The sequence below is a fragment of the Peromyscus leucopus genome, chromosome 13 (assembly GCF_004664715.2).
Source record: "Peromyscus leucopus breed LL Stock chromosome 13, UCI_PerLeu_2.1, whole genome shotgun sequence".
In the NCBI taxonomy this organism is placed as follows: Eukaryota; Metazoa; Chordata; class Mammalia; order Rodentia; family Cricetidae; genus Peromyscus; species Peromyscus leucopus.
Window position 1 is genome coordinate 1954509 of NC_051074.1, and position 27991 is coordinate 1982499.

The 27991-nt window shown below is 45.1% G+C and overlaps 1 protein-coding gene and 1 long non-coding RNA gene across 2 annotated transcripts; one reads left to right on the forward strand and one right to left on the reverse strand.

Annotated features, from left to right (window-relative positions):
* Positions 1-911: 911 nt before the first annotated feature.
* Positions 912-27219, reverse strand: Slc16a14 (solute carrier family 16 member 14). Its single transcript, XM_028876188.2, is given in 6 exon segments — positions 912-1321; positions 6280-6756; positions 6759-7256; positions 13939-14082; positions 20527-20799; positions 26663-27219. Coding segments are annotated over 5 exon segments (1530 nt in total). The 5' UTR covers positions 20786-20799; positions 26663-27219; the 3' UTR covers positions 912-1169.
* Positions 26128-27491, forward strand: LOC119088884. The gene is made up of 2 exons (XR_005092610.1): positions 26128-26724; positions 27214-27491. It is a non-coding gene; the product is annotated as an uncharacterized LOC119088884 (long non-coding RNA).
* Positions 27492-27991: the final 500 nt, after the last annotated feature.

Sequence of the window (27991 nt, forward strand, 5' to 3'; positions counted from 1 at the left end):
AGTGTGCGAACTGTAGCCCTTGATGTCACAGTCATGTGCACTAAGAAACACATACCGCCAAGGACATCATTCACAGACCACTCGGGAAGGATTTGTGTTGAGTTCAGCTTAGCTGAACTCATCTTTGATACAATAAACTGGGTTAGAAGGAAGGCCAATTTCATTTCTAAGGAAGAGTTAGAAACTGTACTTCTTAGCTACAGAATTCTTTCATAAAAATATAAACTGTTTTTTAAAAATTGTATTAAATTGTATTACTTGTTAAAAAAAGATTTGTTTTTGTATTTTATGTGTATGGGTGTTTTGTCTGAGTGTATGTATGTGTGCAACATGTGTGCAGTGGCCACAGAGACAAGAAGACGGCATCTGAGCTTCTGGACCTGGACTTACACACGTTGTGAGCCAACTTGTGGGTGCTGGTCCTCTGCAAGAGCAGAACGTGCTCTTAACCTCTTAGCCTTCTCCCCAGTCCACAAGTTACAGAACTTTTGAAATGATAGCCTGCCTTTGTATGATATTAGAGACCAATAACTCCTTGTAAGAGTAGTTTATGACACCCAGTCATATTCTCATGCTCAAAGCCCATTTACCTGGATCCTTTGTGGAGATATAGACTCTGGGGTTTACCTTGCAAAGTAGTGGTTGAGTTGCAAAGCTTTTATTTCCAGTCTTTGTATGTAAAATCCTAGTCCAGCAGATGACAGGAGGAGGGGGAGGAGAGGAAGAGAGGGAGGGAGAGAGAGAAGGTAGAGACTTCTCTCTCTCTCTCTCTCTTTCTTTCTTTTTTTTTTTTTTTTTTTTTTTTTTTTTTTTTTTTTTTTTTTTGAGACAGGTTCTCGTGTAGCCCAGGCTGGCCTGGAACTCACTAGGTAGCAGAGGCTAACCTTGAATCTCCAATCTTCTTGCACCTAGAGGGGATGATAGGCATTTGCCACCATGCCTGGTTTAAGTTTTCATCAGGGCACCTGTATCAACTACTTAATAAGCTCTAAACACCATCGTCTCTAAGACATACGCCATTCTAATCACTCCTGCCCCCTCCGGAGGCCATGATGCTCCAGGTGAGAGAATGGCATCGGCATTTACTGCCAGTGACCACACAGAGCGCTCCCTAGCGACCAGGTGAGGTAGGCTGAGGCGAGGACTCAGGAAGTGTTGCAGGACACTAACTAAACATGTGCGCCGTCTGTGTACTTTCTTCTGGATTGTTCTAACATCTGAATACAGGGTTGAATGAGCAAAAAGAGTATTCCTACCATGTAAAGCAAACCAGAGATATAAAAGGAAAAATCATATTTTTGTGTGATGTCGAAGATCCACCCTACAAAAAAAAAAATACAGATATATTCAGTATGACATGGTTTAAGACAAAATTCAAAGATATAAACCAAGCATTTATCGCTACTTCAAATTTTTTTTTTTGTTTTTTTGTTTTTTGAGACAGGGTTTCTCTGTGTAGCCCTGGCTATCCTGGAACTTGATCTGTAGATCAGGCTGGCTCAATTTTTTTTTTTTTTTTTTTTTTTGCGTTTGGGCTAGGGATTGGGGATGTAGCTCAGTGGTGATCACTTGCTTAGCACACATTAAAGCCAAGGCTCAGTCCCCAACACTGCCCCTCCAATTTATTAACTTTTCTTTGTGATGCTGGGCATGGAACCCAGAGCACTGCACGTGTGGCCGCTCCGGGCTGCAGGGCCAGGCCTCATTCAGAATTTTTTTTTTTTTTTTTTTTGATACAAGATCTTGCACATTATACTGAAGGCTGGTCTCAAATTCACTATGGGTTGTTTCATTATTCTTTAATCTTTAACTTTTTTTTTTTGTTGTTGTTGTTGTTTGTTCTTGAGACAGGGTCTCACTATGTAGCCCTGGAACTGACTACATAAACCAAGTTGGCCTAGAACTCACAGAAATCCACCTGCCTCTGTCTCTCAAGTGCTGGAATTAAGGCGTGCACCATCGTGCCTGGCTGTTGTTATTTGTTTTTAGTTTATTTTGTAAGTGTGTGAACTTTATGTACGGTAATAATGTGCTATGCGAAGGTCACAGAACACTTTGTAGAGTGAATCCTCTCCTTCCACCAGGGAGCTAGCTCAGGTCATCCAGGTGTGGAACTTACGTGGCAAGCACTTTGCCCACTAAGTTAGCTCATCATCCCTATTAAATGTGTTATTTGACTTAAAAATAGGAGACCGCGGGTGTGGCAGGGGCAGGTGATCTCTGTGAGTTTGAGGCCTGCTTAGTCATAGCAAGTTCCAGGCCAGCCAGAGCTACCCAATGAGAACCTGTCTCAAAAACAAAACAAAAGTCAAAAAACAAACAGCAAAAAGGAGACTAAAATAAAGGTTATTTTATTTATTTCTTTAGATGTGGCTTAGTAAAATGTTCTTGTCCTTTCTCCATCTGCAATCTAAAACTAAAAGATTAAGCACATAATCCAAAAAAGAAATGATTGAGCTTCAGAATCTGAAAGCCATACTGACACTGACATCTTAACAAATCCCCACCAACTTCTGCTCAGTGACACCAGCTGCCTCCTATGGGACTCCTGTGAGTGATGACGACGTGTGTAAGTGAAGACGCTGTAGCTGGAGAGTGGTCTGTATCTACCTATCTACCTAGAAACAGGGCAGGTGAAGGGACGGGATGTAATTTGAAAGTTAGAAGATCAGGGCAGGACCTGGCGGCACAACAGGTCTGCCATCCCAGCTCCTGTAAGAATGTAAATTCAAGGTCTGCCTGGGCTACAGAGTGAAAATTAGCCAAGCTTGCCTCACACCTCTAATCCCAGTACTTGGAAGGCAGAAGCAAGGCAGACCTCTGTGGGTTCGAGGTCAGGCTGGTCTGCATAGTGCATTCCTGGCAAGCTATGGCCACACAGTGAGACCCTATCCCCAATAGGAAAAAATAAAAAAATAATTGGTGATGCATGTAGCCCAATGGTGATCACTTACTTGCTTAGTATATGAAGAGGCCCTGGGTTCAATACCCAGGGAGGCCAGAAGAGGATGTGGATTCTCTGGAGCTGGAGTGGTTGTGAGTCACCTGATGTGGGTGCTGAGAACTGAACCTCTGGAAGAGCAGCAAGTGCTCTTAATCACTGACTCATTTCTTCATCCCCCATGCTGGGAGGTGAACCTAGCCAGGGCCTCACGCTTGCCAGAGACATGCTCTACCACTGTGCCACATCTTCAGCCGTGTGAACTCCCTATGTAGCTGAGGATGGGTGAGATTTCCTGACCAGCCATGCGCCATTACGCCCGGTTGTGATCTCTGTTCTTTGATTTGGAACTTGGGACCTTTGCAATCCTTTCACCCATTAACTCAAAGCCCTAGCTTCAAAGTGAGACCTGGTTCCCTATTCAGTTGCCCTCCCTTTTCATTGGAGTGTGCCCAATGAGAAGGATAGGTGTCTTTCTCACCAATTAAATTGCTCCCAGCTCTTGGGCAACACTGAAAATGCTTGTTAGGGTGCTAGATTTTATTCAAACGAGGGTTAGCCATGTAGATACTCAAGCTAGCCAAATCTGATTAGCTGGATTTTGTTAGAAAGTATTTTGAAAACATCTAGACTACTATGAAAACACCTACTACTATGACACCTTTTAAGGAGAAATGAATACCCAGCAATGTTATTTTAAGGAGTGTTACTTTTGTTTATGTTGCCTTTGTTTAACTCTGTGAAGCTGTGTTACTGTGCCTGTCTAAAACACTTGATGGTTTAATAAAGAGCTGAATGGCCAATAGCAAGGCAGAAGAAAGGATAGGCGGGGCTGGCAGGCAGAGAGAATATATAGAAGGAGAAATCTGAGAAAAAAAGAGAAGTAGCCAGAAAAGGAGGAGGACTCCAGGGTCCAGCCACCCAGCTACACAGCAAGCCACAGAGTTAGAGTAAGAGAACGGGAAAAGCCCAGAGGCAAAAGGTAGAAAGGTTAATTTAAAATTAAGAAAATTAATTAAGCTGGCAAGAAACAAGCCAAGCTAAGGCCAATCATTTATAAGTAATAATAAGCCTCTGTGTGATTTATTTGGGAGCTGGGTGGCAGGCCCCCCAAAAGAGAAACAAACAAACAACATGTTATAAAATGAACTAGATTGAAGTTGGTGTTGTCTACTGTCATGGTTGAAATGGCTGTGTAATGTTTTGAATTGCATGCTTTCCCTAATGGAAATACTCAAATGGCTAATGTGGCACTACATTGTACCAGGTTTGTAAATGGGACTAGAAATCTCCCTGAAAAAATGGGAAACACGTTTGTTTCTGAAATCACAAAAAGAAAAAAAAGAAAGGTAATTGGAGAAGTAATTTTCTCTGCTGCACGCTAAGTAGCATTTAAGCCCATTTGGGATGTCTAGCAAGAACTGAATGTGTGAATGAATGTGGTTATTTAGTCGGTCCTATTGCCAGGCACCCTGACCCCATGGTGCACGAATGCTGGACCCGCATCACATTATGACTTTAGTTTCTTGGCCTGGAGAGTATTTAAACATTCTTCAGACAGCCAACGAATGTCCTTCAGTGTATGAATCAGTGGGAGGAGAGGAGGCAGCAGACAGAAGGAGAAAAGGCCCTTCAGACCTGACGGATGGGAATACTAGCCTGGAGTCCCCACAGCAGTGAGGGGAGGCGCCCACAGAAACTTTTTTCTTTATCTATTTTTATTGATGTAGTGTTTTTGGTTGTTTTTTTTTTTTGCTTTGAGATGGGGTCATATGGAGCCCGGGCTAGCCTTAGACTCCTGATATTCCTACCTCTACCTCCCAAGTTGCTTGTACAACATGCCTGGCCTTAAAGTTCTCTCATAACTATATACTAATATAAATATACGTGAAACATATATTTAGTGTTTTTGTGTGAGTACATGCACATGTGTGTGTGTGTGTGTGTGTGTGTGTGTGTGTGTAGTGCTTGGAGATTGTAAGACAATCTGAGTGTGCACCTCTACCTCTCTCCATCTGTTCCTTCGAGGCAGGGTTTCTCCCTGACCTTGAGGTACATGCTTGCTTGCTTTCTTTTTTTCTTTCTTCCTTTTGGTTTTTCAAGACAGGGGTTCTCTGCATAGCCCTGGCTGTCCTAGAACTCATTCTGTAGACCAGGCTGGCCTTGAACTCAGAGATCCAGAGATCCACCTGCCTCTGCCTCCTGAGTGCTGGGATCAAAGGTGTTTAACACCAACACCTGGCTTTTTTTTTGTTTGTTTGTTTGTTTGTTTTTGTTTTGTTGTTCCTAGCTGTCCTGGAACTCAGAGATCCCCCTGCCTCTGCCTCCCAAGTGCTGGAGTTAAAGGTGTGCACCCCCGTGGTGCCTGGCCAGAGGCACTTGTATTTTGGGTTAAACCTTTGACTGCCAGAACAGTAAGATAATGTTTATGGCAGCTTATTCGAGCAGCGACAGGCAACAATAGGCATGGATGCCTTTGGTGGTCTTTTGAGACAGAGTCTCACCTTGGACTCTAGATCTTTGTCTCTGCCTCTCAGGTGTTTGGGACTATAGGCATGGACCACCACACCAGGGTATGACATGCTGGGTGTAGAACTCAGGGCATCCTGCAAGGTAGCAGGCACTCTATCAACCAAGACACATCCTCAGCCCTGTTCTTGGTTTCTTCTCTTTTAAACAGTTTCATTTATTTAATGTGTGTATATGTAAGGGTCTGTGCCACAGCACCAACATGGAGACCAGAGGACAATCGACAACATTGCCTTCTTTCCTTCCTCCACGTGGGTTCTGGGCATTGGACCCAGCTTATCAGCCTTGGTGGCACGTGTCCTTGCCTGCTGAGTCACAGGTTCTGATCATGTAGCTACGGTTGGCCTGGAATTTGTAACAATCCTCCTGCCTCGATACCCTACTACTGGGGTTATAGGTGTGTACTACCACATCTGGCCCTTTTGTTTTGATTTTTTTTTTTTAAGATTTATTTATTCTGTACACAGTGTTCTACCTGCATGTTTGGTGAATGCCAGAAGAGGGCACCAGATCTCATTACAGATGGTTGTGAGTCACATGTGGGTGCTGGGAATTGAACTCAGGACCTCTGGAAGAGCAGTCAGTGCTCTTAACCTCTGAGCCATCTCTCCAGCCCCTGATTTTTGTTTTTTGAGACAGCTTAGGCTGACCTCTAACTAGCAGTGCTCTTTCTACCTAAATTTCCCAAGTGTGGAGATCACAAGCTTGTGCCACCACACCCAGCTCTGACATTGGACTTTGTAAGGGGTGGGGACCCATCCTGCCCTCCAGCATGCACTCTAAGCTCTGGGTACCTTGGGGGCACTCACCTGCAAATGGTGGTCCCAGTAAAGCTGAGATGCCGTTGGCACAGATGATGATGCCATAGGCATTGGCCAAGTGCTCAGTGCCAACCAGGTCCTCCGTCACCACCGGCATGAGGGAGAAATACCCGCTGGAAAACCCAATCAGGGCGCAAATGACAGCCAGGCTCGCATAGGTGTGCATCAGTGGCAGGAGGAAGATGCTGAAGACCAGGGTGAAGTTAGCTATGAGGAAAACGTTCCAGACGCTGATGCAGGGGAGGTCAGCCACTGCCCCCAGGATCACCTTCCCGAAGATGTGAAGGATTGCTATAATTGAGGTCAGAGGGAACACGTCGTTTTGCTCCGACAGGTTATACAAACTGACGATTTCTGGCAGGTGGATAAAAGGGATGACAAAGCTGCTGTATGCAAACAGAGCCCAGAAAATAAAGGCCACAAACATGCGGTTGGTGAAGAGCGAGGCTGTTCCGAAATAGCCGAGTACCAGTTCCTGAAGCCCTTCTGGACGCGGACAGTGAGCTGACTCACTGTCTTCAGAACCCGCAAAGCACACATGTTCTTCCTGGGACGGGTTTGACCTTGACACTCCTGTGCTTGAAGGTCACAGACAGTCTCCTCATTCTCAGGCTGTCTGTCCTGTTCTTCAGTCATGCTCAGTGGTCCTCCTGATTTTACAGATTCAGTGGAGTAAGCTGGGAGGGCACAGGGCTCCTCCCCTCTTGGGCAGTTTTCTACCTTCCCAGGAGAGAGGGGCCTCATGAGCGCCCCACAAACACACAGGTTCAAGGACACGGCACCTTGTATGAACATGGCATTCCTCCAGCCATACTCTGCACACAAGTATTTCAGCAAAACAGTCATCAGGAATGTCCCAAATCCTGTCCCTGTGGTACTGAGGCCCTGGGCCAGGGCTCGTCTCTTCTGAAAGTACCTTCCCACCATGACTACGGCAGGCAGGTAGGCCATCCCGCTGCCGAGGCCTGCAGGTGAGATGGAAAAAAACACAGGCGCAGTCAGGATCCATAGGGCATAAAGATCACCTGCTGTGTCAGGTGGCTTTCCAGACTGTAGCAAAACTACCTGAGGTAATCAACTTAAAAAGAAGAAAGGTTTCTTATGGTTAGCAATTTTAGAGAACTTACTTCGTGATGCTTTGGGGCATGTCATGGCAGAGAGTCGTGGCAGAAAAGTAAAGAGAAAGAGGGATCTAACTGTTGGTAGAATGCTTGTCCTAGCGTGCATGAATTCCCAGCACCACATGAAAGTGGTCCCAGTCACACCACATGTCCTAACATTTAAGGAGTGGAGATAGGAGGATCAGAACTTCAAGGTCAGTCTCCGCTATACAGTGAGTTTGAGGCCTATGGGATGCAAAAGACCCTGTTTAAAGAGGAAGGGGGGCATTTTCCCAATTACATATTCCTTCCACTAGGCCCTAGTCCCTAAAGATGCCACTACCTCTCAACGGCCTGTCTTCACTACACAGCCTTCAGGGACACTTGAGATCCAAACTGTAACACCTCCATCTCCTTACACCACTGTACTTTTCCATTCTAATGAAGGAATAATAACGACTATGTAAAGAAGTTCCGGGGAGAGGGGAGCCAGGAGGAGCTGCCGTTTTTCCCATCAAGCTTTGCAGTAGTTTCCACCAATAACATCAGAGCAGATTCCTCCTGTAAGATCAGAAGATTCAAAACACAGTGAGTTCCAGGCCAGCCTTGCTGTGCAGTGAGGCCTTATCTCAGCAGAATCAAACAGAAAAGAAAGTGACAAGTCCCCTGTTGGAACACTGTCCATGAATGAAGTTGTGTGAGAATTTTTGAGAACTTGTGAATTAACCCAGTAAACAAGCAAGTATTGTAACCTTTGTTCCTTCCATAACATGGGTTGTTCCTGGAAGGAGCTTTCACTAGGAGGGGGTTTACTTAGTCACCATCATCCTACCCATTATTATTCAGAGTGATGTTCCCAAGCACAAGCTGCCCTTGTGACTGTATACAGCTTGAATGCTAGTGAATGCTGCTCACACGACTAACCTAACCCTCAGATTACTCGCAGAATATAAATTGTCTGATGCCCTGAATAAAGATGGCCATTGCGTGAGACCTTACTTAGTCTGCCTCATTTCTGGTCTTCTACTCTCCCAGGTTCACGCCTCCAGCTAGAGCAGGTACAGTCCCTAAGCCTCCCGCCAGCATCAGTGAGGGCAAGACACAGTCCTCAGCGTTGGGCTAAACTCTGGACCGATCTTTATAAAGCTTATGATCACAAAGATAGAAATCTAGAATTTCTTAGAATGTAAAATAGACAAAGTGAAAACAGCCCACCAAGGCCAGCAGACAGCTACAGGACGGAGGGGCTTGCTGCCACGCCTGACAACCTGAATTTGATCCCCAGGATCAAATGGTAGAAGGAGAGAACTGAATCCTGCCACACACACACACACACACACACACACACACACACACACACACACACGGACACACACACACGGACACACGGACACACGGACACACGGACACATGGACACACAGACACACGGACAGGGGCTGGAGAGATGGCTCAGTGGTTAAGAGCACTTGCTGCTCTTGCAGAGGACCCAAGTTTGGTCTCAGCACCCAAATGATAGCAAACAACTATCTGTAATTCTTGCTCCAGGGGGTCTGACTCCCTCTTCTGGCCTCTGAGGGCACTGCACAAATGTGGCTCATATACATGCTGGCAAATTCCCATAAACATAAAATAAAAATAAATAAATCTTAAAAAAAAAGCTCTAAAAATATTAAAAAGACATCATCCATGGTCCATCACCAGGTCCACATCCTCCTCATGGGTTGATTGAGTTTGGGCCATCTGTAACATCTACCTGCTATTTGAGAAAATTAACAAAGTAAAAAATATAGAAATGATATAATTTCTAGAAGACTGTATATCTAAAACCCTAGATCGATCCTCCAAGAAATGAGAAACTCAAATTAATTTCTGTGGCTAGTGTGGACTTTTGAGACCTTGCCACTTTAGAAGCTGGCTACAAAATGTCACTGTCAGACAGACTACAGTCATACCCTCAGCTCCCAGGTCATCTGACATCAGCAATGCCACCTGGACCACACTGCTGTGAAAGGAAAGCCTCCCCTCTCCTGCCCCATTACCCCCTCCCTCACCCGCTTCCACTTTTCTCTGGTCCTGTGGTAGTTGTTAATTCTCTCCTTCTATCACGTGGGTCCCAGGATGCAACTCGGGTGTCAGGCTTGGTGGTAGGCACCTTTGCCTGCTAAGCCATCTCACTTGCCCAAGACAAATCTTTTCTTTCTTTCTTTCTTTCTTTCTTTTTTTAACTTTTTTGTTGCTGTTTTTTAAAGATTTACTTATTTATTTATTATGTATATAGTATTCTGCCTGCATATGTCCCTGCAGGCCAGAAGAGGGCACCAGATCTCATTACAAGTGGTTGTGAGCCACCATGTGGTTGCTGGGAATTGAACTCAGGACCTCTGGAAGAGCAGTCAGTGCTCTTAACCGCTGAGCCATCTCTCCAGCCTGACAAATCTTTTCAAAAAGAGATTAATTATATATATATATATATATATTTAAAAAGGCTCCTCAATGAGTGTGTCTATGGCTATTCTAAAAAAAAAAAAACCCTAGGTGAGCCACAGGGGACCTGTGAAATGTACCATGAGGATGTGCTGTTGTCTGGAATATCATACATCACACAAAAAGTGCTTTTCCAGCATGCATGAGACCTTGGGATTGATCCTAGCACCACATAAATCAGGTATTGTGACACATACACCACTAATCCCAGAGCTCAGAGGCAAGGCAGGAGTATCAAGGTCATCCTTGTTTAGATACAGAATTTGAAGCTAGCCTGGGCTACATGAGATCCTGTCTCAAAACAAACAAACAAACAAACAAAAAACAAAACTCAAAGCCTAGGGTTCTAAGCTGCCCAGTGTGGGTGGAGGGAACTGAACTCCAGTCCTTTGGGAGAGCAGCAAACACTATTACCTGCTGAGCCATCTTTCCAGCTTCATACGGAAGTTTAGATCAAACCCAGGGAAGCTTTTAAAAACAGAATGATTTAATGACTCTTCACGCCACCCCTAAGCTTCAACAAATCTCAACTCACAGCCAGTTTTATTATTTTGAAGCAAATCAAGAATATATTATCCCATGTGTGCATATTTTAGGATAAACCTCCAATGTAGGAATCATTTAAATGGCATGGTTCTCATATCATTATCTCATTGGGAAAAAAATTCTTTGATACTACTAAATATCCAGAAAGTGCTCAAATTTTCAAATGTTTCCAAAAAAAAAAAAAACCCAAAAACTTGCATGTTTAAACTGCAGTCCAAAAAGCTTTTACACATTGCTGCTGTTGTTGCCTATTTTAAGTCTTTTACTAACCCTACCCCAATGCCTCTTACAATTTATTTTGTTGAATTTGTTTAAGACACTAGGTGATTTGTTCTGTGGCACTGACATACTTTGGATTTTGATGGGTCTCTTGTAGCCCAGGCTAGGTAGAATTTGTGGTTAAGAATGGCCTTGAAATTCTGATCCTAGCCAGGTGGTGGTGGTGCATGCTTTTAATCCTGGCACTTGGGAGGCAGAGGCAGGCAGATCTCTATGAGTTCCAGGCCAGCCTGGTCTATAGAGAGTGAGTTTCAGGACAGCCAAGGCTGTTACACAGAGAAAACCTGTCTTAAAACAAAACAAGTTTCTAATCCCTTTAAAAATTATTATTATTATTATTATTATTATTATTATTATGTGTATATCATGTCTGTGTGTGACTGCAGATACACACACACATACAATAACATGCATGTGGAGGTCAAAAGACAACGTTTAGATCAATGGTTCTCAACACATGGGCCACAAACCCCTTGGGGTCCAAACGACCCTTTCACACAGGGGTCGCATATCAGATAGCCTGTATATAAGATATTTATATTCAATTCATAAGAGTAGAAAAATTACAGTTATGAAGTAGCAACAAAAATAATTTTATTTTGTGTCTGTGTGTCAGCTTAGCATTTTATGTAAATTACTCCCATCATTTCAACATGCTACTATGGTACTCTTACTTGCTCCTCAATTTGCACATAAGGAAACTGAGGTGTAAGGAGCTTCAGTGACAAGTCTAATTGTGCCTAATGTCACACGAATGCTAAGTGGTTACAGAAGGTGAACACAAATGGGTGCAGCTCAGTGGTAAGTGTGCTTGCCCAGAAGGAATGAAGCCCTCAATAAACCAGGCCTGGTGGCACACTGCTGCAATCCCAGCACTCAGGAGGTGGAGGCGGGGGCATCAAAAGTTCAAGGTCCTTCTCAGCTACACAGTAAATTCAAGGCCAGCCTAGGGACACATAAGGACCCATCTCATAACAGAAATGAATGAATAAATAGACAAAACCTTTTGTTTTTACATTGTTTGTTTTCTGAGATAATGTCTTCACACATAGTCCCGACTAATTTTAACCTTTCTATCACCTTGCTTGAAGCTCCCAAGTGTTAGGATTACAGACATGCTGTGTATTACCATATCCCAATCAATAACTTTTCCTTGCTTTGTTTTTTGAGACAGGGTCTTGTGTAGCCCAGGATGGGCTTGAACATACTATGTATGTAGCTGAGGATGGGACTTGCATTCTGGATCTTCCTTTCTCCACCTCCTTAGGGCTAGAATTATAGCTATGTACCACCACATCTGAATCTTTTCTTTTGTTTATGATTTTGTTTTCAATTTTTGAGACAGGGTCTCACTGTGTATTCCTGGCTGTCCTGGAACCATTCTGTGGACCAGGGCTTTGAACTAATAGAGATCCTTCTGCCTGTATCCTGAGCACTGGGGTTTCCTTCCTTCCTTCCTTCCTTCCTTCCTTCCTTCCTTCCTTCCTTCCTTCCTTCCTTCCTTCCTTTTTTTTCTGAGAAAGAGTCTCACTATATAGCCTGGCTTGAAATTCTCTATGTAGTCCAAACTGAACTCAAACTTTTGGTAATGCCCCTGCCTCTGACTCAAATGCTGTGAATGCATGTGCCACTACATCTGGCTTTCTTAATCAAAATAGCTTTCAGCCGGGCAGTGGTGGCACACACCTTTAATCCCAGCACTTGGGAGGCAGAGGCAGGCGGATCTCTGTGAGTTCGAGGCCAGTCTGGGCTACCAAGTGAGTTCCAGGAAAGGCGCAAAGCTACACAGAGAAACCCTCTCGAAAAATCAAAGAAACAAAAACAAAAACAAAAACAAAAAAACAAAATAGCTTTCAATTCTGATTTAACAATTCACTTCTGAGGAGGATCAGAGTTCTGTTTCCACAGAGTCAGGCAGGAACAGCTTCACCAGAACACAGGATTCGAGGAAATAACTACTCACTGTGTGAACCCCACAACCTGTGGGTAAAGGAAATTATAGCTAGGAATACATTTTGCAGAATGCAAATCACTCTGCATGGTGTTCAGTTTTAATCCATCCCCTGCCTGTGTGCTAGATTGGCTTCTGAGAATCACGATCTGCCTGTGGCTTGTGCTAATTCATTCATCTGAACAGAGCTGAAAGATAAATGACTATTCCATTATTCACATTCAGTTCTATATTTATTAATGAGAGAATGTCATTCATTTCCCTGGAAATTTGTTTACTCACTTAAATTTGTGTCATTATTCCCCCTTTCCCATTCTTCAAAGGAGAAAGATCTACCTTAGCACTCAGGAGCTGGCATGAAAGTTTGAATTTTGTTCTATTTGGGAAGCCAAATACAGTTGCCAGTAAGTTACCCACACATAAAGGACACTTAGCATCTATTAAAGTTTTTTCTTGGGTCAATGGATAAGAAGGCTTGCTATGCCAACCAAGGATCTGAGTTTTAAACTACACTATCCGAGTAAAAAGCTGGATGGGGCTTTGAATGTTGTAACACTAGTGGGGTGGAGTGGGGTGGGGTGGAGTGGGGTGGGGTGTCACTAGCAGGAGGATCTCTGGGGCTTGTTGACTGCCAGCCTAGCTCCAGATTCAGTGAGAGACCCTGTGTCAAACAGTAAGGCAGAGGGTGACAGAAAGGCGCGCGCGCGTGTACACACACACACACACACACACACACACACACACTTCCAAGACGAGAACAGAATGCCTTAAATTTTTTTTAAAGATTTGTTTATTTTATTTTATTTGTGTGAGTGTTTTGCCTGTATGCATACAAGTAAACTGTTTTGTGTGTTTGTGTTTTTTTTTTTTTTTTTTTTTGGCTTTCCGAGTCAGGGTTTCTCTGTGTAGCTTTGCGCCTTTCCTGGAACTCACTCTGTAGCCCAGGCTGGCCTCGACCTCACAGAAATCCGCCTGCCTCTGCCTCCCGAGTGCTGGGATTAAAGGCGTGCGCCACCACCGCCCGGCTGTATGTGTGTGTGTTATCCACACAGGTTAGAAGAGGATATCAGATCCTCTAGAACTGGAGTTACAAATGGCCATGAGCTGCCATGTGGGTGCTGGAAATGGAACCTGGGTCCTTTGCAAGAACAAGTGCTCTTAACTGCTGAGCCATCTCTCTACATTATCAAGAGAATGTCTCAATGGGTCTCTTTTCTCCACAGTTAAATTCGTCATCTAAATGCACAAGACACTGAAATAAAAAAAAAAAGTTAAACCATGCTTACCAGCTGCCACTCCAAAGGTGATAAAGAGAGACTGCACGTTGGCTGCATAGGCACTCAGCACCCAGCCGAGGGAGTTCACCAGCCCGCCAATGATTGCTGTTTGGCGGCACCCACACGTGTTAATGAACAAGCCGATGAAAGGTCCTGCCACAGAGCAGTGGAAAAGGCACTGACTAGAGGCTCCTTGTTGTCTTAGTGTCCCCACACAAAAAGTTAAAGAATAAAACATTACCAGGGCTGCTTAAAGAAGACCAAACCAGGGCTAGCGAGATGGCTCGGCATGAAAGGGGCTTGTGGCCAAAGCTGCCACCCTGAGTTCGAGTCCTCAAACCCACTTGGTCGAAAGAGACCAGACTCCCATAGGTTGATGACCTCCACACATGCACCCCCAATAAACAAATAAATATAATTTTTAATAACACAGGCAAAACCAAAACATCTTATGATGGGGTCTCTACAGGAGTCAAGGCAGGTAACCATCTGAAAAGAGGTAAGAATGAAAAGTCCGTTCAGATTGACTTGGTCAACCTGGATCAAATCGGGAAGTCTTATGCTAGGCAGTTTATTGTAAGCATATTTAAACACAATAGAATTTGGAAAAGGGTTTTCCAGGCTACAATCATTCCAATTACAGGTGCACAATAAAGCTTAAGGGGTGACCACATAGAAACTCCTTTACAAAGTACATGTAACCATGAAGGTGGGTTCTACAGCTAAAAGGCCTGGGATCTGGTGTGATCTCTGACGAAGATAGCACAGAGGTCAACAGGCCATAAAGTACATGTGACATCTCCCCTAAGGATGGGTTCTATTAACTTGGAACTAAAGATAAACGTCTAGGGCGAGAGAGTCTGGGATAATCATTCTGGGGGGGTTGGATGAGGTCAGCCTCTACAGAGAGCAAAGTCACCAGGTCATTGACAACACCTACTCCAGCTTTCTGGATGGAATGCAGGTATTTTATTGAGGAGAGGTAATGCAGTATTTACTGTCCACTGAGGAGACACCCCTAAGTGAATAACATTCTGGTTTCCCTTGAGATCTTTGGGCACAAGGACTTTTGTGCTCCCAACAATCTTAAAGTATAAAAACCTTGCAGATGTACATAATCTCATCAGAGAACAAATGATTCTAGACTGGAAACAAGCAGTCAGCCTCACTCTGCCTACAGTAGAAGTCCTTGGCTAGTGTTCTAACAGGATCCCACCTGGCATGTATTTTCTCGACCTTACACAAAGTTTAAAAATGTGTGGAATAAGCAAACACTTGAAAATGAGAGACATCACATACACACAAATTCAGTAGCAACACTGATGAGTTTCCTACCTATCCCCAACTGACTGGGGCCATGTGATGGCTGACCCTTTGGCTTGGCCACACCCTCTCAGGCTAGCAGCAATTTCTACCCTTGCCTCTTGTCTTCTTCCTGGCCTTCTGGCTTCCAATGCAGATGAGGTTAAATTCACTTATGACATTTGTTTATGTACTGTGTGTGTGCATGTCTGTGTGGGTGGCTGTGCCTTGGTGTTGGAGTGGAGGTCAGAGGACAGCTATAGGTGTGGATTCTCTCCTTCTACCATATGGTTTGGGGGATGGAACCTGGGTTGTCAGACTTGGTAGCAAGTGCCCAACTGAACCAACTCACTGACCAACACCAGAAATTTTTACTTGAGTTCGTTTTGCTGTTGTTGTTGTTGTTTTGTTTTGTTTTGTTTTTGTTTTTGTTTTTAAGACAGGGTTTCTCTGTGTAGCCCTGGCTGCCTTGGAACTCATTCTGTAGACCAGGCTGGCCTCAAACTCAGAGATTCACTTGTCTCTGCCTCCTGAGTGCTGGCATTGAAGGTGTGTGCCACCACTGCCCAGTCTGACTCCAGTTCTAAAGGAAACATTGGAAAAGGATTCTCATAAAGATGACTACAGCCAATCACAGAACAGCCAACGCAAGCAAAACTTAAAAGGACTTGCTGTCTTCAATACACTCAGGCCCTGCTTTCTCCCCAGTTCTCCTCTGAGACCATTAGGCTACAATTTTTTTGGTTTCATGCAGCCCAGGCTGGCCTTGAATTGCCTATATAACCAAAGATGACCTCGAACTTCTGACCCTCCTGCTTCCACTTGCCAAATGCTGGGATAACAGGCATTTGCCACCATGCTTGGTTTATTAGGTGCTGGGGGATGGACCCCCAGGGCTCTTCATACATGCTAGGTAGGTGCACTACAGCTGACCTGCATCCCCAGCTCCCAGGATGTGCATTTTTGACACCCTGTAGAGATCCAAGATGGTTGTCATCACTTTATATGGTTATTGAGTGCTACACTTGAGTGGGGTTTTTTGATTTAAAAACTAATTTAGGGCTGGAGAGGGGGTTTGCGTGGGTAAAAGAAGATAGCTGTGCAAGTCTGATGACCTGAGTTCAATTCCTGGAATTACATTGGAGGGAGAGCGCGGATTTCTGAAAGTTGTCCTCTGACCTTTACACGCATCACACTCATACATTAATGAATAAAATAATTGAGCTCTCAAGAGTTTCCCTGCTTAGCCCAAACTAAAAAAAAAACCAAAAAACCAAAACCAAAACAAAACAAAACAAAAAAACAAAAAAACTTCCCTGTGAGGTCTCTTTCTTCTGTGCTGCAGAAGGAACTGGTCCTCCCACAAGGCCAGTGCATTAGTTACTTTTCTCCTGCTGTGACCAATCCTGATAAAAACAACCTAAGGGAAGATTTGTTTGAGCCTGGGTTAAAGGGGTTCCTTTATCAAAGACACCACCATGCTTGGTCACATTGTGTCTGTCATCAGGAAGCAGAGAAAGACAAATACTGGTCTCAGTCAGCTTCCTCCAGACCCACATTTAGGGTGGGTCTTACCTCTTTAGTCAAATCAACACAAACTCTACAGAGGTTCGTCTCCCAGTGACTCTAAGTCTGTCAGATTGACAAGGAAGAGTGAGCATCATACTGGGCAAGTGTTCTACCATTCAGCTACAACCCAGCCTTGTCTGCCGTGTGTGTATGTGCTTAAAGATTTAGTTTATTTTTACGTATTTATTTATTCACTATGTCGCCCCAGCTGGCCTGGAGCTTGCCATGTAGACCAGGTTGGCTTGAAAGTCACAGAGATCTACCTGCCACCTGCCTCTGCCTCCCAAGTGCTAGGATTAAAGATGTGCACTACAACACCTAGCAAGATTTATTTTAAAACTATATTTATTTATTTTATGTGTATGAGTGTTTTGCCTGCACCTATGTACATGTACTACGTGCATGCCTGTTGTCTGCAGAGTCCAGCAGAGGGAGTCAGATCCCCTGGAACTGGAGTTTGAGATTATGAGGTTCTTGTGGGTGCTGGAAAGCGAACCCAGGACGTCTACAGGAACAGTCAGTGCTTTTAACCACGGAGTCATCTCTCCAGCTTCATTATTTTGTTTTTAATTATGTGTATGTCTGTGTATTATGGGTATGTGCATGTGAGTGCAAGTGAAGGCGGAGGCGTCAGATATTCCTGGAGCTGGAGCTACTGGCAGTTGTGAGCCACTTTAGGTGGGTGCTGGGAACCGACCCCAGATCCTCTGCAAGAGCAGCAAATGTGCTTAACTACCCAGCCATCTCTCCAGCTCCTTGTCTAGAGTCTTTGAAAAATGCATAATTTGAAACATGAATGTAAAGACTTACTTAATAAATTCTGACATTAATAACAACAACTGGGTTAACTTCTTCTTTTTCTTTCTTTCTGGTTTTTTTTGAGACAGGGTTTCTCTGTGTTGTTTTGGTGCCTGTCTTGGATCTCACTCTGTAGACCAGGATGGCCTCGAACTCACAGAGATCCACCTGGCTCTGCCTCCCGAATGCTGAGATTAAAGATGAGCACCACCACCACCCGGCCTTCAAAAGTTAACTTCTTATAACAGACTTATTACATACTAAATATATTTTTATATAGTACATCTATATATTAATATAATATTAACATATTAATTTATTAATAATAAATTAAATATATGTATATTATATAAACATAAAATCAGCCCATTGTCATGAACATCTGGATGAATTCTTGGAAATTCTGAAATTGAGATACCATAAGTTTGATATATTTCTTTATATACATTAAAAAACATTCAATTACAGGTCCTATGGAAGAGCAGCCATTAATCTTAACCACTGAGCCATTTCTCAGCCCCACATTTTATTTGGCATACATTCACACTCACTCAGCCATGCCATAGTTGGGGACCAAGTGGCCCTCAATGGAATGTGTGTGACTCCTCGTTTTGCTGCTGACAGTCCTTCGACATGAAAGACCGCGGGCTACGTGTGATGTTTCCAACGTAACAGAAAGGATTCAGAGGTGAGCTTTTATGATATGCATACTTATGAAAATTTCTAAGACATTTAAGAGAAATGAAAAGAAAGGAAAGCCATAAGTCAGGGTGAATATTACTAGCTAAAGGATTTTACAAGCCAGACAGAAGGCGTTAGCTGCTGTACTGACTGGCTTAGCTTTTTGTTTGTTTGGTTGTTTTTTTTTGTTTGTTTGTTTTGAGAAAGAGTTTCTCTAAGTAAACAGCTCTGCCTGTCCTGGAACTCACTCTGTAGACCAGGCTGGCCTCGAACTCACAGAGATCTGCCTGCCTCTGCCTCCCAAGTGCTGGGATTAAAGGCACGCACCACCACCGTCCAGCTTAGTTTTGTTTTTTAAGCATTGCTCATGAACAGCTGGCAGGCATTACCAAGAGCTAACTACCGTTACAGCAAAATGAAAAGGACTGATTCCACAAGATGTGCGCGCGCACACACACAGACACAGACAGACAGACAGACAGACACACACAGAGACACAGACAGACAGACAGACAGACAGACACACACACACACACACACACACACACACACGCCAAATAATAAAGAACACTTGCCCCACACTCTTAGAACAAAAGGAACACCAAAACCCAGATCCAGTGATATCATTATGGCTCTTGTTTGGGAACAGATGATTATGAGCCACCACATAGGTTCTGGGAACTGAAAGAGCAAGTGTTCTTCACCACTGAGCCATCTCTCAGTCCTGCCCTAGTTTTAAGACCAACGAAGAACCGAAAGTGTCAATAATGTCATAGTCATTTGTCAACAGTATTTTTTGTTTGCTTGTTTTTGGTTTTTGAGGCAGGGTTTCTCTGTAACAGCCCTGGCTACCCTGGAACTTGCTTTGTAGATCAGGCTGGCCTTGAACTCACCTGCCTTGAACATCCAACTGCCTCTACCTCCCTAGTCCTGGGATTAAAGGCATTTACCACCACTGCCCAGCTACCAACAATCTTTTCACATACATATTTGTGCCCTTGGGTCTCACGTACGCTGGCTGTTTTGGAACTCACTATACAGCTGAGGCTGGTTTTGAACTCCTAATCCTCCTCTATGGTGGTTTCAATGGGACATTTCCTCCTTAGTATTTGTACACTTCATCCCTTGTTGGTGGTGCTACTCAGGAGGTTATGGAACCTTTAGGAGGTGGAGCCTGGGCAGAGGAAGTGGGTCACTGGGGGTGGGCTTTGAGGGTTTATAGCCTCACCCCACTTCCTGTTTGCTCTCTGCTTGTGGCATGTATACAGAGACATGATCTCTCAGCTTCCTGTTCCTGCTCCCACACCCACTGTGTCCTGCCATGCCTCCCTGCCAGGACAGACTCTTTTTTTTTTTTTTTTTTTTTTATTTTTTTTTTTACAATACCACACTCTTAGCCTGGACAGACCATTACCTTCAGAGCCTGGAATAAATAAGTCAGACAGTCTTCTTCCATAGAGTGTCTTCTATTAACAAACGGAAAGGTAGCCAACCCTGGTTAATCTTTATCTTTTAAAACTATCCGTCGAGGGGCAGCAGATGCAGTGCAGTGATAAACTGCTTGCTTAGCATTTGTGAGGCCCTGGACCTGATACCCAACAGTGCCCCCAGAACATTCACAAAGTTAAATAACCTGGGTGAGGTGGTTCATGCCTGTAATCCCAGCATCTGGCTACTTACTGAGTTTAAGGCCTGCCTGAGCTATGTGAAACCCTGTCTCAAAACAACAGAAATGTTGCCAACTCTAAGGAACCACTGAGTGAAGGCCAATTCCAACAAAAGTGTTAAACAAGCAGACGTGATGAAAGTGAATCATCAGTTACAAAGTCAGTGTTGAGGTCAGGGAGACAGCTCAGCAGGTGAAGGCACTGGCTGACTCTAGTCCGGCAACCTGAGCCTCATCCCCCAGGACTGAGATGGTGGAAGGAGAGAATCAACTTCTACAAGTTGTCCTCTGACGTACACAAGGGCCTTGGAACACACACACACACACACACACACACACACACACACACACACACAGAGGTATATGGTAAATTTGGTGTTCTGAATATTTTACTTCAATTTTAAAGTTGTTGGTGGTGATAATCTGATCCCTAATGTTTCAGGACTGTGATGAATTACTCTCTCTCTCTCTCTCTCTCTCTCTCTCTCTCTCTCTCTCTCTCTCTTTTGGATGAATTACTCCCAACAGGGACTTGTCATTTTATAGCCACCCCCTCTTAGAACAGGTAGCAGTGAACGTACCCACGATCAAGGTGATGCCCATGCTCAGGGAGCTGACCCAGGCGGTTAGGCCACGGCTCTGGTGGAACTCTTCAAGCCACTCCACGTTGAGGACTCCCAAGGCCATCTGTGAGCCCATAATGAGGATGTGTACAAAAAAAGAAGAAAGGACCATCATCCAGGCCCACCCGCCATCAATGTCTGGGTGGGGCTTCAGGGCCTTCTTAGCCTTGGGATCATCTTCAAGGTCATACCCGATATCTTCATGACTTGCATACATGGTTCTAAGGTTTTCTGAAACACACAGTAAATAATTTCATCACACATTGAAACAAACAAACAAACAACCCATCTTCCTTGTCTTCAGACAGCTCTACCTCCCACTGCAATCAAACAGCTTCAGGGTCAAGTGATGCTCAGATTAGAGTTTGTCACTGGTGGTCTGGGGACATGCTTAACTTCTTTACAGATCACTTTAAAGTCTGCCTTTATAACCACTTCATAGATACTATAAAGTTAAAGAAGGGAGAAGAGAGGGTAGGGAAAGGTGGAGGGAAAAAGGAAGAGGAGAGATGGAGAGAGAGCGCAAGCCCCCTGGATGTGATGGGTAAGACAGACTAGTCTGTTCTCTGAGCCTGACGGTAGGTAGTGACGGCAAGTTGAATCCTATAGTTTAATGTCTGGTGAACTAGGTAGTTAGCTCACTGCCTGAGAATGGGGAGTGTGGAGAATGGAAGGAGGCATGAATGTTCAGGATAACAGAAGCAACCACTGCCTACAAGTGGAAATGACTGCTGGGTAGTTTCTTAAGTCAAGTGGCACCACTGCAGGCTAGAAGCCAGTGCCTGCAGAGGTGGAGCATGGTATATGGACAGACTGAACATGGCCACAGAGAACCTAAAATAAAAACAAATGACTACAAGTTGGTCTGCTGTCACTGAATGCCAGCAATTCTAGACAAAGATCCTGATAAAAAAAACTCCTCTGGCCTATGTGAGTTTCACATTGTAGACATGCATGCTTCAAATTTGGCTGTTTTATTACTCATATGTGTATGTATGTGTTCATGAGTACATGTGTGTGTCCGTGTGTCCAGTTGTATATGTGTGTAGGTATTCATGCATGTGTGTGTATATATATGGAGGCCAGAGGTTACTCTCGGGTGTTCCTCAGGAGCTGTCCATCTTGTTGTTTTTTATTCCCCACCCCACCCCCCTCGTTGTAGTTTTGGTGCTTGTCCTGGATCTTGCTCTGTAGACCAGGCTGGCTTCAAACTCACAGAGATCCGTCTGCCTCGCCCTCCTGAATACTGGGATTAAAGGTATGCGCCAGCACCGCCTGGCTTCCATCTTGGTTTTTAAAATTGCTCACTGGCCTGGAATTCACAAATTCAGCTATATGACCTGACCAGTGAATCCCAGGAGTTCACCTGTCTCTCAATACCCTAAGAGCTGGGATCACAAACATGTCCTGTCATGTTTGATTGTTGTGGGTAAGTGGGTGTGTGGAATGTGTATGGTACACACATGTGCGTATGTGGGTGTTTGTGTATTGGGAGTTCACAGCAGGCCATTGGATGTCTCCCTCTATTCTTTGCCTTATTGCTTTGAGACAGAATCTCTCACTGAAGAGGAATCTGGCCAGTGAACTAATGCTTGAGGTTACAAGCACATGTAGCCATGCCTGGCTTTTTATTTTTCTCAAGGAAGGGTTTCTCTGTGTAGCCTTGGCTGTCCTGGAACTCACTATGTAGACCAGGCTGACCTCGAACTCACAGAGATCCTCCTGCCTCTGCCTTCCAAGTGCTGGGATTAAAGGCGTGCGCCACTACTGCCTGGCTCATACCTGGCTTTTTACATGGAATAGAACTCAGGTCCTAGGCTTGTAGGACAAAGACTTTACTGAATAAACCATCCTTCCAGCCCCTTAAGTTTCACTGTAAACTTACTCGGCAGTGACTTCAGAGAACTCCTAGTTTGACCTCACAAGTGGCCCCAACTCCCTTATTACTTGGAGAGTAATGTCTAAGTAAGAGTGATCTGTGGGAGCCTACCTCAGGACGACCTGGGGCTACAGCCCGTGAACTCGAGGTGAACAGTTCCAGGATGTTTCTTGTTGACTGCACATCATCTGTCACCCTACATGTCAGCATAAAGGTTTTATTTCTGTTTAAGTTTAAAACAGTGAAAAGAAATGTGGGTGCGGTGGCGCACACCTTTAATCCCAGCAGCACTCAGGAGGCAGAGGCAGGCTGATCTCTGTGAGTTCCAGGTCAGCCTGGGCTACCAAGTGAGTTCCAGTATAGCCAGGGCTACACAGAGAAACTCTGTCTCTAAAAACAAAATAAGAGCCGGTGGTGGTGGCGGTGGCGGCGGCGGCGGCGGCCGGCGGCGGCGCATGCCGGTAGGATTTGCTGAAGGAGGCGGAGGCAGGAGGATCACGAGTTCGAGGCCAGTCTGGGCTATTAAAAATTAAAGAAAAACAAAATAAGAAACAGTGGAAAGGAGAGCAAGGCTTTGAGGAGAAAGGCTGGTAGGGGAGAGGCATTTCAGTTGATGTTTACAAAAATGTTATGCTCCCTTCGACTATTTCCTTTGAAACTGGAATCAACTTTGCTGTATATTAGAACAGAAGGGACGTGGCTACGTGGTGGTGCACTGACCCAGAGTAAGTGAAGCCCTGGGTGCCCTCCAGACCACAAAAACCAAATATGAGAAGGAAAACCAGGGGCTCGACAGATGGCTCAGTGGTTAAGAGGACTGGCTGCTCTTCCAGAGGACTGGGGTTCAGTTCCCAGCACCCACATCATGAGGCTTACAACTGCCTGTACTCCAGCTCCAGGGATCCAAGGCCTTCCTCTGGCCTCTGCAGGTACTGTAGACATGGTACACAGGCAGACATTCAGACCCACCCATATACATACACAATATTTTTTAATAAAAGCATCTAAAAACATAAAAAGTAAGTAAAAAGGAGATCAATCAAGAACAGTTGACACTGATTTTTTATCTCCATGACCAAATGTACACATACCTACACACACACAGACATGTGCATACACAAGATAAATGATATTTTTTCAAACCACAGAAAAGTACCTAAAATAATAATTTTCTGTGGTAATGTTAAGAACTTTATATTCTTACTGAGTTATTTATTTTATGGGTTAAAAAATGTGGTTGCCATGGAACTGCTCTGGGCATTTCCAGTTATTTGATCATAAATGAACGTTGGTGAGTAGCATGCAATGGACAATTTTATGCAAGAGGCCAGGTGAGAAGGCAGGAGATGGCATTACATGCAGACAACTCAGAATGCAGGTCGGGTAAATAGCTCACTGAGACCTCAGGGGTCCCTGTCTGATCTCCCTGGAAGAATGTAGGAAGAAGTATGGTGGAGCATGCCTGTAATTACAGAAAACAGTGGGCTGAGACAGGAGGATTGCTGGGAATTTGAGACCAGTCTGTCTTAAACAACAACAGCAGCAACAAAAACAAAAAAGGGGAACAAAACAGTATTATGGTGCATGTGTGCAACCCTAGCCTGTGGGCATCGCAGCAGAAGGATCAGGAGTTCAAGGCCAGCCTCAGCTATGTAACAAGTTTGAAGACAGCCTGGCCTTAAGAGACCCCTCCCCCCTTTCAGGGAAACACAGAAACAACAACAACAAAACCCAAAACCGAACAAAAAGAAACAAGTGTTTGCATTTAATACTTACATCTTTCTCAAAGCAATCATTCCTTGACCTCACAATTCATTGTCTAACTAGGTCGGTAAAATGGAAGTCTTTAAAAACAAGGGTTTATCTGATATGATTTGACTGTTTCCTCCCAAGCTCATATGGAAACCTAACTGCCACTGCAGCCATAATAACAGGTGGGCCCCTTAGAAGGTTTATGTTACAAGGGCCCCAACTGCAGGCGTGGATTAAGGCCACTGTCCCTGGAGTGGGCTAGCTGTCTCGGGAAAGGGTTCCTGATAAAAGTGGAATGGGTGTGACTTGATATGGGTGTGACTTGATATTCAGCCTGGTGCCCTTTTCTGGTCTGTTCCCCCATCCCCAGCACTGCATGCACACAGTACGCACACATACATGTGGTCAAAACACTCATACACATACAATACATTTTTTAAAAAGGAATCTGGAGAGATGGTTCAGCAGTTACAAGAAGTTGTTCCTTCTGCAGAGGACTGGGTTTTACTTCCCAACACCCACAGAGGATGGCTTACAACTGGCTGCAGTTCCACAGGACCTGATGACATCTTCTAGCCTCAGAGGAATGTGGTGCACACAGACAAGCAGGCACATACATACACACATTTAAAAAATGTGAAAGATCTTTTAAAAAATTTGAGTAAATAAAAAATAAAACTCATAAATGGGGGTGGGGATGACCTTGAAGCGACGGATGTGGGCTACATAACGGAGTAATGGGGAAAACAAAAATGGAGTGTATCATATATTAAAATATAACTACCTTTTTACAGTTCAGTCATAGGAGGAATTTTCACAAGCATGTTGTTCATTTTTTTAATTGGGCTGTCATTATGTCGAACTCAGTGAACTAATTATAATGAGAAGCAAAAAGGGGTGCGTGACAAGTTAAAACTAAAATTGCAATCTCTTCCCAAAGGGAAGAGCCGCTTGATAGGCCAGGTTGAGTTCTTCAGCCTTAGTCTAAAACAGTTCAACACAGGGAATTTCATGCCGGTAGAGGGCGCGCTCGAGACCAAGAGGCTGCAGAGCCAAAAAGAAAGCAGGACAGAGAACCCCAGCTAGAGTGTGTGTGTGTGTGTGTGTGTGTGTGTGTGTGTGTGTGTGAGCAGGAAGAACCCAGTGTGTGTGTGTGTGTGTGTGTGTGTGTGTGTGTGTGAGCAGGACAGAGAACCCCAGCTAGTGTGTGTGTGTGTGTGTGTGTGTGTGTGTGTGTGTGTGCAGGACAGAGAACCCCAGCTAGAGTGTGTGTGTGTGTGTGTGTGTGTGTGTGTGTGCAGGACAGAGAACCCCAGCTAGAGTGAGTGTGTGTGTGTGTGTGTGTGTGTATGTGTGTGTGTGTGTATGTGTGTAAGAGATCCAATGGGCCAGGGCTGTGATCAGTGGCTTTTGCAAGGATGTTCTTGGCCAGTTGGTATTGAAGTTCCAAACGACCCCATTTTACGGATAAGACAACTGAAACATCTGTTTGTATTTGTGTGTGACAGGGTCCCACGCACCCCAGGTTGACCTCAGGTTGGAGGATGACCTTGAACTTCTTATCCCACTACAGGATGGGTATTGTATCACAGTGCTGGATTTAGGCAGTGTTGGGGGAATTGAACCCAGGACCTCATGCATGTTAGGCAGACACTCTATCAACAGAGGTACATCTCCAGCCTTGAAAGTGAGCCAGCTGTTTAGTGGGTGCCCTGTGAAGTCCGAATATGAACAAATCTATAGTCACTCTCAACCTCTTCTCCACACCACCTCCTCCCTTCTCCCTTGCCCTCGACCTCTCACTTCTTTGACCAGGCAAAAGAGAATCTTTCTAATCCCTAATAAGCACCCTTGCTAATGAGCCTGAGCCTGAACCAACTTTTCTGCAGGAAGAAAGGGCTTAATTGGTAAGCAGAGATGAGCTCATAAAACCTCGTCAGGCTGTGACAGCCTCTACCCTTTAATGGCTGTGCTGGGTCTTCACTATCCCCTTTCCTCTCGAGATGCTGGATCAGAGAGGCTCCCGGGGGCTCAGCATCCGCCGCCCTGGTCCATCCGCGCGTGATGCTGCACCCTCTGAGCCTCCACCCACACCCGGACACAGAGACACCCGCGCCTTTGGAGGTCGCTAGCTGTAGTCCTAATCACTTCGAGTAGTAAACTGGGGCCTCAAGAATCCCGGAGCCGGAGGCCGGGCGCGGAGGCGACGCGCGCTCTGGTGCCCGGGGCGCGCGACGTCCCGGACCCTGCGCATCCCCGCCTGCAGCTCGGGGCACGAGGGAGTACCGCCGCCCTGCCCAGGTCCCTCTCTTCTCCGACCCTGTCCCGGGATATCGCCCGGTGAGGATCCTCAGGAAGAGCTGCAGCCACCAGTATCGACCGGTATCCGCCAGTATCCGCCGGCTCAAAGATGCTCCAACCCTGCGGCAGTCCCTGGCCTTAGCACAGCCCCAGGATACTCACCGCACGCAGTCCGCAGGACAACGGTCTCACTCGGCTCCGGGTCTCGACCCGTGAACTTCCAGGTCCGCTCCGAGAACCCGGGGGCACTGGGCGTGGGGATTGGTGTCAATATCGACTAGCATCCTGTAGATGCGGTGCCTGGGGCTCGGCTCTTCGCCCGGCTCCGTGCGCTTGGTGCGGGGCTCCCGGACTCGCCTTCCGCTCGCTGTCTAGCCAGGTGAACCTTCTGGAGCCTAAGGCTCGATGCTTCCGTCCCCGAGCCTTTAAAAAGGGGGTATTTGGAAGGATACGAGCCTACCCCGAGCTTCCTTCCAATCCGTGCAATTTCCGATCTTCACGCTGCTTCATTCCTATACCGGCTAATTCTGGTTTGGCAGGAAAAAAAAATCTGTGAGCTCCTCACAGGCACACTCTTGTGGCCGGTTGAATGTTATTGCCTTGGCTAAGATTCGTCAATGCTGTGCACATTTGCAGCCTTAGGAAATGGTCAGAAATCCCAGGGGTGTGGGGGAAATCAGAAGTATCTTTTTTTTTTTTTTTCCTGGACTTAGGAGGAGAAGTATTGAACCAGACCTTCATATGAGTCTCGGCCAAAAAACAAAAACAACAACAACAACAAAGCCCCAGCAGTTTGTAGAGCGAAGATGAGGGATTTCAATGCTCATGGCCACAGTGGACTGAAAATCCTTCCTTTTTGTCCCAGCGTTGGTACCTCCTCTTTCCATCTTTCTGAAGTACCTGTTATCTACGCTCATAGGCTGGCAACATAATGTTTTGCTCTCCAAGAGTTCTTCGGTATTTTGTTAAATAAACGAAACAAGCGCTCTTTAACCTCACCTGACCCGTTCTGTACTTTCCTACTATAAACGACCACAAACATAGTGGCTGAAAGCAACACAGATCATTATTTTACATTTCTGACCAGTCAGAACCTGAAATGGGCCTTCCTGGACTGAAATTCAGAGCACTGGCACTCTGAAGGCTGTGTTCTTCCTGGCCGCGCTGGCGGAGCTTCTGCAGGCTGCCCACATGCCTTGGCTGGCATCCACTCCCCATCTTCAGAATCATCTACACTGCATCAGTCTGTCTGTCTTGGGCACTAGGTCACACTCTGTCTCCATTGTTTGTCCCTCTCTCTTCCCTTTTCATTTAAATCTTTCAAACTTGTAACATTTATTTATTGTGTGTGTGTGTGTGCTTGTATACCACAGTGTGTGTGTGGAGGTCAAAGAACAGCCTTCGGGAGGCAGTTTCCTTCCACCCTGTGGGTTCTGGGGATCAGGCAGGCTTGGTGGCCAAGACCCTTTCCTGCTGAGCATCCTCTCCAGC